The 12228-nt window shown below is 38.6% G+C and overlaps 1 protein-coding gene across 1 annotated transcript in view; it reads left to right on the forward strand.

The window, feature by feature from the left end:
* The first annotated feature begins 982 nt into the window (after positions 1–982).
* Positions 983–12228, forward strand: part of ODAD2 (outer dynein arm docking complex subunit 2) — a 78227-nt gene continuing 66981 nt past the window's right edge. The window contains exons 1-7 of the mRNA XM_007420776.2: positions 983–1055; positions 1148–1396; positions 4414–4571; positions 4892–5087; positions 5664–5770; positions 9166–9302; positions 10011–10127. Of these exons, the coding sequence (XP_007420838.1) occupies positions 1173–1396; positions 4414–4571; positions 4892–5087; positions 5664–5770; positions 9166–9302; positions 10011–10127 (939 nt within the window). The 5' untranslated portion in view covers positions 983–1055; positions 1148–1172. The remainder of the gene's footprint in view (positions 1056–1147; positions 1397–4413; positions 4572–4891; positions 5088–5663; positions 5771–9165; positions 9303–10010; positions 10128–12228) is intronic.

Below are 12228 nucleotides of genomic sequence, written 5' to 3' on the forward strand. Positions count from 1 at the left end.
AATGAATCCCAGGGGGGGTCCAGAAAATCAAGAGGATGGCCACAACCACAAGATTGAAGCCTAGCTCCTTTTTACACGTGTCCCTGCCAACTTGACTTTTTGGACTCCCCCAGTGGATGGTCTCTGCCACAGTGAGGTCTGCCAAAGACAAGTGTGAACAGCGTGGCAGAGAGCATCAAAAGGACAATGACCTGCTCGACTTGTGGCCCTGAAGCTTCACATTGGCTTTTGGAGGAAGAAAATATATATATATATTTAATCTTGGTTTTTACCTTTCTAATTTAAAGTTGTTTTTTCAATGGTTTTCATGTATTTGGACTGTTTTATTATGTACATCATCCAGAGTCACTACGTTAGATGGGCATCTATACAAATGTGATGAATAAATAAATAAAAATAATACATAACAAATGACTGCAAATCAGAAATCCAGCCCACTCCTGTTTCTTGAAATTGGAAGGCCGAGCTCCTACTTCCAACACCGTGGAACTACTCGAACTAATCCTAGTCTTTCTCCACGTGCTGCTTTCTAATATTTTGCACCGCAGCGCCCCTGACTCTTGATCATTTGAGGGCCATGGGAACTGCGTTCCGTCCCACACAGCCGCTGGCTTGCTGGCCGAAGTGCCACTCGCTTGTCAAAGTCACTGAAACGGATGATAACAAAGGAAGAGCAACTAGGAAGTCTGCAAAAAACTGACTGACTGAGCGTGCACGTAAAGGCGGGAGGGACACGACCGACAGCTCAAACAGTCGGCTGAGGAAGAAAGGAAACGTGATGAAGACAGACAGTCCCCAAAAGCGGCGGACTCTCGTCCGGGTAGAATCCAAAGCAACCAATGAACGGCGGCGAAGAAGTCCGGCGCGAGAAAAAGGGGAGGGTCTAGCCTACCACGCGCGTTGTTTATGAGGAAGCTCCTAGCAACAGAAGGGCCTACCGTCCCCATGGCAACCAGCCGCGCTAGCTCCGCGACAGTAACTGAAAGAACGGCAGCGAAGGCCGTATTTTCGTGGATTCTTACGGTAGCGGAGCGAACCGGCACCGTCTCAGTCTGGTAAGGGGCTGCGGAGAAGTGGGTGTGCCGTATAGTCAACATATATTCAACATAACACACTTTAGGCTGTAAATTTCTTGTCTTGTTTTTAGTATACTTCTGGGATGATCCTAAACCATGGGAGTGGCCTTGACTAGAGCAGCTCAGTGGACCGCGGCTGGGTCTGGAACCGGCACTCTAGAAATTACGCCCCTGAATGAATCTCTTTTGAATGAAATTATCAAGTTTGCAGAAACGTTTAGTAGCAAGCATCCCCAAGAAGCGGCGTTTGTCTTTAAGGAGCCACTTGAATGGCAGACAAAACTAGAGCCATCCGCATTTGAGGCAGGCTATGAAGTCAGGTAAGACTGCGGCCAGATCACTCTTCCCAGGACATACAAGAATAAAATATTCAGTTGCTTGCACTATATGACTCCAAGATGACTATAAATATATTTTTTTATAAGGGCAGATTTTGTTTCCGCCATTTTCTGTTGAAAATACTAGGCCATGATTTGGATGTCTTAATTGTTCAGCATAACTTTGCACCTGCAAATCTGCAGATTAGGAAACATTTTTATTTTGTGAACTGCTAAAGTCAAGATAATTTGTAAGCATGTAAAAAGCATAATCATAATAATAATCAGTGGAGTTCAACAGGGAACTAGTTTTGTATAGTGGCTACACTGCTGGGCTAGAAATCAGGAAACAGTGAGTTCTAGTCCTCCTATAACCATGAAAGCCGGCTGGGTGACTTTGGGCCAGTCACTCTCTCTCAGCCTGACCCACCTGACAGGGTTGTTGAGGAAAAGCAGGAGACAGAAACATTAGGTATGTATGCTGCCTTGAGTTAACTACAGGTAGTCCTCGGGTTACGATGGCAGTTGGGACCAGGATTGCTGTTGCTAAGCACTGCGGCCATAAAGTGCAACATCACACGACTGCATCACTTAGCAATTGCAATCCCAGCAGTCCCTGTTGCTGTTGTAACCCCAGGACTGTGCGGGTCATTAAGCCAGAAGAGGCAGGAGTCCCAGGTAAGGAGTGCAGGGGTGCCACAGGTGGGCACTGGGAAGCACAAGCAGGCCAGCAAGGGCAACAGGCAGGTGCTGGGAAGTGCAGGTGGTTGGGGGGGTGCTACAGAGTACAAGATCCCTGGGATCCCTGGGATCGTGTACTCCGTAGTGGGGCTCCTTGCGAGAAAAAGTAGCAGGAGCGACTTGCAACCTTCCCTCCCAGCTTCCCCATTTACTTTGCTTGTGGGAAACTGGCAGGGAAGGTTGCAGATGGTGATCACATGACCACGGCCTGCTGCAATGTCATAATCGTGAGCTGGGTGCCCAAGCATCCAGATCATGATCACGTGACATGGGATGATGTGATGGCCACAAATTCATGGGCTGGCCAGAGGTTCCTCTCATGAGTAGTCATAAGTTGAGGACTGCCTGAAAAAATAAAGGTAGTTAATAATATTTATCTAATAATAAATTTAACTTTGGCTAGATGGTGCCTATAGTGCATTTGAGTGTACCAAGTGTACATGTTGAAGAGATCCTAAATTAAAAGTGTCTTATTGCCTACAAAGAACTGTCAGAAAAAAGTTGCCATAAAATGCAGGTGGAGGATCATGAGAATTATCATCCTAAATTCTGGAGAAGATAGCATTGGGAAAGTTGTTCCGTTATGTTATTTTGGAAGAATCAGTAGATGCAATGTAACTTCTGAATTCTGTGTATCTATTAATGGGATATTCAGTGATTTATCAGTGAGGCTTACAATGTTTCCTGCTCAGAGCAGAAAATATTCATCACTCAAGACTGTTAACAGTGCTGCTACTATTCATAATAATTAAAAAATACAGAAATGCAAAATACAAAAAAGAGAGTAAATTGAGGCAGTTTATGTTTTATTATGTGAAACTTAATAATGGATAATGTTCTTTCAGTTTAAGGATACATAGTTTAAAATCCATATTCTATTCATGAATTACAGCTTATAAATTAATATTTACATATTTATTTATTTAACAACATTTATTGCATACCCTATTCTTAGCAAATTCTGGGCAGGGTTTAACATGGTCAAAGCAAACAAAATAAAAACCTAGTATATATAATTTTAAAAGTTAACAATAAGCATCATGTGTATCCATAAAAACTAAGCAAAATAAATTAAGGGCCAAACACACACTGGAATAAGATTGCCTTGGTCTATATACAAAATGTTAGCAAGATCAAGGCCATCTATACCTCCAGGGGAGCTTGTTCCTCAAACTGGGGGTTGCTACTAAGAAGATCTGTCACTTAGTCCATGCCCCATGGATCTCATGAGGAACACGGACCTACAACAGGCCCTCTCTTCTGTCTCTCTCCTACAACAGGGGAGACAGATTCCATTCTGGCAAGCTGTTGCCTGATATATCCCAGTGCTGTATTATAAAGGGCTTTAAAGATAATGACCAGCATTCTGAACAGGGCTCAGAAGCTGACTGGTAACCTATGCAGTGACCTCAAACTAGGTTTTATTCTAGCCTGATGGATTTGACCCCTCAGGAGTCTAGCTTGTGCATTTTATACGAGCTGTAGTTTCCAGGTTGTATTTTTGGGAACATGTTTCGACCTCAAAGATGTATATTACAGTAAGTAGATTCCTACTAAAGTTTCTATTTGTGAAGAAATATTAGGAGAGAATGTAAGGGCAAAGGACAACCAAGTTAGAATGTACTGTAAGGAAATTGTACTTACTCTGGAGTACATAAAACAAAGATCTTCAGATGACAATCCTACTAGGTTTCATTTGCTACAAAAATATTCCTTATTCTCTTCTCAGTATAATCCAAACCGTGGAGTCCTTGGGGTTCTCTGAGCTAGGTTGTTTTCTTGCAAATGATGTTACCTAGCCAGGTAATGAAATGTTTACAAGAAAACATCCAAGCTCAGAGAACCCCAAGGACTCCATAGTTCAACCCTGAGCTACATATATTCTCTTCTGTTGATAATCCAAGCTATTAAGAGGCAGTTTACTGTATTTAATAGATTAATATTGATAAGTTAACAAAAGAATTAACATCCAAACTTAACACTATTCTATTGGAGGGCAAGATCCTACTGTTAGATAGATTAAAATCAGAAAATGACTTACAAATGATCATTGAAGAAGAGGATTGATATAAGATTTGGGTTTCTAAGCCTATATTCACATCCTCTGCCCAAATTAGAAAAATTACATTAAAAATGTATAGATAGTATATGACTGGTGAAACTGGCATATGTAAAACTAAAAAGAAATCTATGCTCTGTTGGAATAAGTGCAGTGAAAAAACACATATGTTTAGTTATTATGAATTATTGCCTATTAAATTACTACTTTATTCTTCCAGTGAAAAAACTGCTCAGTCTCAAGAAAGAGACAAAGATGGACAGCCACTTCTCCTCCTCAAAGGATCAACTATTAGCATTCGCAGTTTTGGGCAGCTGTCTTATTTACTCTATACTGCTGGGAAAAAAAGACTAAAAGAAGCACAGGCATGTCTTGAAGGTATTCTGTACTCTTTCTCTGAAAACCTGGATGTTCTGAGTTACATGATGATTTAAGATGCCCATCCCCAGCTCTTGCCTTGTTTGGCCTTGTTCCTATTTCAGTAATCAGCTCAGAAGGAGAAATTGTTGCTATTCAAACCTGGGAGAGGTAATTTATTTTGACTCAAAACCAAAAATAGGCTGAATATTACTAAAATTAGATAAGTTTTTCAACTAATGAGATGATTTTTCATCCCAATTCATGAATATTTATTTGTAATTAATCAAGACCATCAATAACCCCATCTGAATGTTTTATGTAATATGAATTACTTATAGCCAATAGAGATCCCATTGTGAAAATTCTTGGCCCTGGATATGGAACAATTGAAGGGGAGGATTTGTCCATGCTTCGTTTACTAGACAAAATTAAAAAGGAGGATGCATCAGACAATGAAATTAAAATGAAAATTTCCCTACTTCTTCAGCAATTGGATATGCAGTTACTCAACAGCTCGTTGAAACAGATTTCACAGTGAGTCTATTTCAGATAGAATTTGTTTATCTAAAATGAATTATATCCCTCTTAGAGGGCAAATCTCATACTTCACATTTTTAAAAATGAGATTTCTTTTTGCAGAGCTCTCTGTAGTTTACTCTGTAAATATATTCACATACAAGCTTCTGTCTGACAATAAATTAACTTAAGAAAGTCCACACAAAGCAAGATTTCTACCCTTCTTCCCTTTGCCTTCCTCACAAATATTTCTGGAACATTGGGTGCTATCATGGACAACTTGTCAGATGGAAAATAGAGGGTTGTCAGAAAACAGGAAACCATTTTTCCACAAATGTCCTATGTTAATCTGAAGCCTAAGTCTGATTTTTGGCAGTTTCCTCTGCTCAGCAGCCATCACATACCCTTTCCCAAGCCAAGTGATTCAGTACTGTGTATGAAAATTTGTGCATTGAAGCTAATTAGCCAAGCAGTTACAGTTTTCTTTCTGTGGAATATGGAATGGGTTTGAAAAAACTCCAGCATATTCTTTGGTTTCTTTCCAGTTGAATGTTTAAATGTTGTTAGAATGTAATTAATTTATTCTAATTACAGAGAAGTGAGATTAACACCAGCTGCTGTGAAAAATGAAGTAGAATTGCTTAAGCATTTCTCTGGGCCAATGGAAGATGCAGTCCTTGAATCATTAGAGTATATATCAGGTTCAAATTGTGTTTTTTATTCTTACCATTTTTATAAATTTGTACATTAAAGACAGATTAAAGATAGGATCTCAAGCCTTTTGGGTTCATGATGACATTGGAAAATTTGATAAATTGACATGGGCTCTACCATAAAGTGGCTGCATTAGGGAATGGGGAAGTTAACAACATTTATTTATTTCTATTTATTATGTATAACCTTTTAATCTACTTCCATACAGTGTCACAGGGAAAATAACTACCTGCACAGTTCTGATCTTTGTAGGCACAGAAACATCATGGCATCTGAATATCTTTTCCAAGACCTTCTATCAATTGCTAGTCTGTGGCATATTTCTTGATTGCTGGTTCCTTTATTCTTGATAATCAAGCCTAAAAGGCAGAAACTGTCAACCACTTCAATATTTTCACTGCCAATTCTAAGGCTGGTTGCTGTACCTGTTGTCATTTATTTCTATTTATTTCTATTTATTTATTAAATTTATATAGCCACCCATTTCACGCTTGTGACTCTCGGCAGCACTCACAGTTAAAAACACAAAGCCAAACAATGACATAATTAAAGCAAAACCATTAAAATACAGTTAAGATGGTTAAAAACTATAATAACAAAAAGACAGGAGAGAGTGCATTCTAAACTTACAATATAGTCATTTAACGGGATCCCCAGGTCCAATGACTTTATCCAGTGGCTTTGTATAGATATTAAATAGGAGCAGAGAGAGTACCGAGCCCTTTGACACCCCACATAGTAGGGGCTGAGGGCAGGACCTTTCACTGCCAACAACACTGACTAGAACTGGCCTCAGAGGAAGGAAGAGAACCAGCATAATACAGTGCTGCCCACTCCTAGCTCCCAAAGCTGGTCCAGAGGGATGCCATGGTTGATGGTATCAAAATCTGGTGAGAGGTCAAGTAGAGCAAGGATGGATGCACTACCCCCATCCCGCTCCCACCAGAAGCCATCCGAAGGCTCAACCAATGCTGCCTCTGTCCCATGCCCTGGCCTGAAACCTGATTAAAAGGGGCTGAGATAATTTGTTTCATCCAGGATTCTCTGAAGCTGTTGTGCAACCACTTTCTCAACAACCTTCTCTAAAAAAAGAAGGTTAGATACTGGACGAAAGTTGTCCAGCATGGTGGGAACTAACGATGGCTTCATGAGGAGAGGGCAAACCAACGCCTCTTTGCGGGGAGGAAGAACAACCCCCTCTCTCAAGGAAGAATTCACCACCTCCAGAAGCCAACTACATGTCACCACCTGGGCGGCCTTAGCCAGCCAGGAAGGACATAGATCTAATGAGCAAGTGGCTGACTTCACAATAAATGTAAATCTAATAAATAATTAGTTCTGTCTTCTTTATATGTAATCTTAATCTCATTTTTTTCACTGTGTTCCTTAACTTCCTTTACTAGAACTTGCAGACCCTTTGCATTTTCAGTTATCAGGGTAGTGTCATCAGCACAGCACAATTTATTAATGTTTCTTCCTCCAATTTTAAAACCACCCTCATATTCTTCCAATCCAGCCTCCCCCAATATACATACAGCATATAGGTTTAATAAATGAGAGAGTATACAGCTTTGCATCAATCCTTTGTGACTTGGAGCTTGTTTGTTTCACCATGTTCCATCTGGACTGTGACTTCCTGTCCTGTTATAAGTTTCACATAAGGACAATAAGGTGTTCTAAGGTCTCAATTTTCCTAAGGACATTCCACAGCTTGACAGGATCAACACAGTCAAAGGCCTTTCTATAAGCAATGTTGCACATACTGACTTCTTTTTCATATTCTTTATCTTTTTCACTTAACCATGTCTTTTATTCCTTGTCCTTTTCTAAAACCTGTTTGAACTTATGGCATCTCCCTTTATATGTAGGGTTCTAATCTGTATTCGACGATTCTAAGCATTATTTTGCTGGTGTATGAAATTAAGGATATTGTACGATAGTTTGCACACTCTATTAAGTCTCTTTTCTTTGGCATTGGTATGTAGACTGAGCTCTTTCTATCTATTAGCCACTCTTTCTCCAGATTTACTGGCCTAGTTTGGTCAGAACCTCTATTGGTTCTTCTTTCATTCCTTGCCATATTTCTATAGATAACAGAGAGGGCACCCGCACTTTTTATAAAGATAATGGGGATGTTGGAAACAAAGTTCAGCACTAGTTCATTCTCAAATGCTCTGTTATTTCCATTTTTTTAGAATGCTTATAGAAAATCTCCTATAATTCCAGGGTAGCTGAGGACATAAGGGCAAAGACAAAGCTGGGGTTTAGACCAGCTTTGCCCATTGCAGCATGCCCAACTGCCTTGGAGTATTAAAAATGGTGGTAGTGGAGAACCAAGGATAAACTCTGTTGGGACATGGCACCTGACATACAGGTAGTCCTCATTTACCAACTGTCTCATTCAGCGACCATTTGAAGTTACAACAGTGCTGAAAAAACTTTATGACCAATGCCCTCATTTACAGCCTTCACAGCATTCCTCAGTCACATAATTGCCATTACAGTCAGTACATATTGTCCTGTGCTTGACCTGTTGTTCCCCACCCCCCCACAGAGCGGAGAAATTGGGGAGGAAGGGATTGCAAGAGAGTAAATAGGCACACAATGGGGAATACACTGGGCTGTTTCCATAGTGTGCTCACGGCTGCCAGTGCAAGCACATTGCTTTCTATGTGTATTTCCCATTGTGTGCCTGCTTACTCTCTTGTAATCCCTTCCTCTCCAATGACTGTAAATATAGTACAAGCATTAATTCCCTTCTTGTTAATTGTCCCAGTGCCAGGTGAGCATTCCAAAGGGCGGGGGAGTGGAGAAAAGGAAAACACGGTCGTGGTCACATGATTCCCCCTTAGCAACCATTTTGCTTAGCGACAGAGTTGCTGGTCCCAATTGTGGTCGCTAAACGAGGACTACCTGTAGATGCTGCATGTTCAGGCCTGGTCTGTTGCCTGTATTACATCTAAATCATTAACTCTCATTAAGCAGGAACCTCAAACTGTTGAGCTCTTTACTACTCTTTTTTTTTTTTTTTTGGTGTCTTGGAGTCAGTGTTGTCTCCTGGTGATTGCCAGGAGAAGTCCCTGCAGTTTTCTTGGCAAGATTTCAGAAGTGGTTTGCCACTGCCTCCTTCCTAGACTGAGAGAGAGTGACTGGCCCAAGGTCACCCAGCTGGCTTTGTATCTAAGATAGAAGTCACTGTCTCCCAGTTTCTAGCCTGGTGCCTTAACCACTGCACCAAACTGGCTCTCTTTTTACTACTCTGGGCTGACCGAATATGAAATGTTTCATTTGCACTAACGTTACAATGGAAGTTTATTTACTGCTTTTTTCTTTGCCATTTGGTAAATTAAAGTGGACTAAAACTTTGCTCTTGGTTTTTTAGACTATGAATTCTCCAATGGATGTCGTGCCCCACCTTGGAGACAAGTACATGGGGAAATTTGTTATTTGACTATTAAACCACGTGATGCAGATGTTATGTATGTTACTTGTAGCACAGCAGGAGTATTCTTAAATGGAGTAAGTAATAAGGATATTCACGAGCAAAGCCTCGTGGCATTTATTTCAGAGACTATGTCTACAATCCAAATAAATGAAATTTGTTTGCATACCACCTAAAACTATTGAACTACTTGGAAGACAATAACATAAATACCTTTCTTTTAGTAAGACATTCAAATGCACAATTATCTTAGTTTGCGATTATTGCACCCAAACAGTTTTGTGGTAATTTTACCTCTATGTATCTGCATTCCATTCCTGCTGTTCCTTTATGTTGAATTATGCTATTTTTATTCCAGTTATGAATTAGAATACACATTTTCTTTTATTACGGCAGTTGTGATTAGGCATTGGATCACCATTATATATATATATAGTGAAATAATACAAGCCATTATTTTTAATAAAATGAGCTATAATGCTGTTGAGAGAAATGAGGGCTATAATTATAAGATTGTACTGAGACAGAAGAAAACAAAGAATGTTGAAAGCAATGTGGCATGGTTGGTTTCACTCACTTTAAATTTTAAGAGTAATTTCAGAACAGGATGGATTGAACCAACCTAAATCATGCCAGAAGTAAAGTTTTCAATATGCAAACCACCTGGAAGTAAGTCCCATTAAATTCAGTGTGACTTACCTAGGAATGAGTATAACTCTTATGTTCCTGAGAAACCAGTGCAACTGTTCATATGTAAAACTATGCAAAACTTGGTTTTCTTATAGGGAAGGAGCAATGAGAGAGATGACATTGATTATGAGAGGAGGAGTGACATATATAAAGATCTTGTCACATTTTTAAGGGAACGATCAGCAGCATTTATAGAAAATATGGCTAAACAGGTATGCATTTTCTTGTTATTATACTGCTAGTTCTGAACCATACTATGAACAGCTTGAAAGTTTGCATATCTCAGTTGTTTTTACATTACTATGACTGTATTTAACATTATTGTGGTTCAGTTTGTTTATGTAATATATATTTATACATGTACACATACAAACACACATTGGCCAAGTTCACACATATTAAGTTACAGTCTGGTTTATTTGGTTTATTATGTTGTGTGAATGTAGGACTAAGAGCAGGGAGACCCAGGTTCTAGTCTACCCTCATCAGTGGAAGCTCACAGGATGACTTTGGGTCAGTCACTCTTTCTCAGACCAATCTACCTCACAGGGCTGTGGGGAAAAATAAGTGTAGAGGGCATTATGTGTGCTGCCTTGAACCCTGATGCCTAAAAAAGTGGGATGTAAATCTAGTAAATACATAAATATTCAATAAAGCATAGTTAAACAGCCTTGGCTCAATGCAACGTGTAAGCCTAGCAATAGGTTAGAAGTGATCGACTAAGTCATTTGGTGATTTATGTACAGAAACAAATTTTAGTTATATCAGGTACATTGCCCAGAATTGTTAGAGTTGGCTGATACTTAAATTCTGCTAAGAAATATTACCTATTTATGGAATAATGGTCCAACTCATTGTTATATTATACATTACATTATTTGTGCTGTCAAAAACATGAGCACAGTGTTCAAAAACATTATATTTCAACATTTATTTAGATGATCTAATGCTGAATTAAGTCACTTAGAAGTAAGAATAGAGCAGTAATGTTTAATATATTTAATGTAAGAGATTATATGAAGTCACTTAGAAGTAAGAATAGAGCAGTAATGTTTAATATATTTAATGTAAGAGATTATATGAAGCCTTATAGAAAAATGTAACAATTTTTTGTTGATGAAAATTGTTGGTAAATACAATATTCATTTTGTTGTCAAAAACCAAATGTGACAAAATATTTTGAATGAAATTATTAAGAGGCAGTTTTTAAATATTTTATCTATAATGGACTTTTTTTCATTTGTACATGCACCATAGAAAATATCTATGGCTGGCTCGTGAGTTTATCTCTAAGTCTGGAATACTGCCAGTAAATTTACTTCCTAGATCAACACACTTATTTGGAAGCTGTATTGATTTTAATGGAACTTATTTCCAAGCTTAGGTCTGTAGCAGTTGGCAAAAAGTCTCTGCTCATCTTTCTACACATGTTTTTCCTTTAAGCAGTAGTATAATTTTTAAAGCAGGAAAATATCATATTTTAACAAAAAAGGTCAACTGTCTTTGACAATGCTTTAAATAATCAAAACCATTCCTCTTTCTAACTTTATCCCTTATGATTTGAATAAAAAGAATATTCTTTATTTTACAGTTTTCTTTGATTTCAACATTAGGGGTGCTTCAAGCTCACACAGCATGTACTGCTATTAAGATGTAGCAGCTTTAATATTTAAATATTGTTGGCAACTCAGAATAATATTTTTTAATTAAAAAATAGTACTTATAATGGTATTTATAGCAAATCTTTTTCTTCATATTTTCAGATGTTGCATTTTCACAGGGGCATTCATTGCTAGTAAGCTAAAAATGGTTAAGTTTTGAAGCAGGGGAATAAAATGTTAACTCTCATGAGTTAGAATCCATAGAGAAATAATGACATCAATAAATAAAAATCCAAAATAAACACACACACTGGCTGGAAGGCAATAACTTATTCAAAGGGAACAGACTCAACCAAAATGGAAAAGGGTGTTTCATGGACCATGGAAATCCTGTTGAGAGTGTTTGGGTAATGATAAGAGAAACAAAATTGATATCATAGTAGGGATGTATTATAGACCTGGACAAGCAGAAAATAAGGATGAGGTGTGCTGTGTCAAATGACTAAACTTTTGAAGAGGCTTGTAATTGTGACAATGGGAGATTTCAGCTTCCGACATCTGCTGGAAATTTAACTCTGCCAAGAGTCAGAGGTCCAACAAATTTCTGTCCTTGTTTGGTGACAACTTCATTTGTTAGAAGATGGAAGAAGGTGCAAGGATCTGCTATCCTGGATTTAATCCTTACTAATAGATAGGAATTTGTTGAATAACT

Source organism: Python bivittatus, unplaced genomic scaffold (genome assembly GCF_059951505.1).
Source record: "Python bivittatus isolate LINGU-HERP-01145 unplaced genomic scaffold, Pbiv_v1 ctg000610_np1212, whole genome shotgun sequence".
In the NCBI taxonomy this organism is placed as follows: Eukaryota; Metazoa; Chordata; class Lepidosauria; order Squamata; family Pythonidae; genus Python; species Python bivittatus.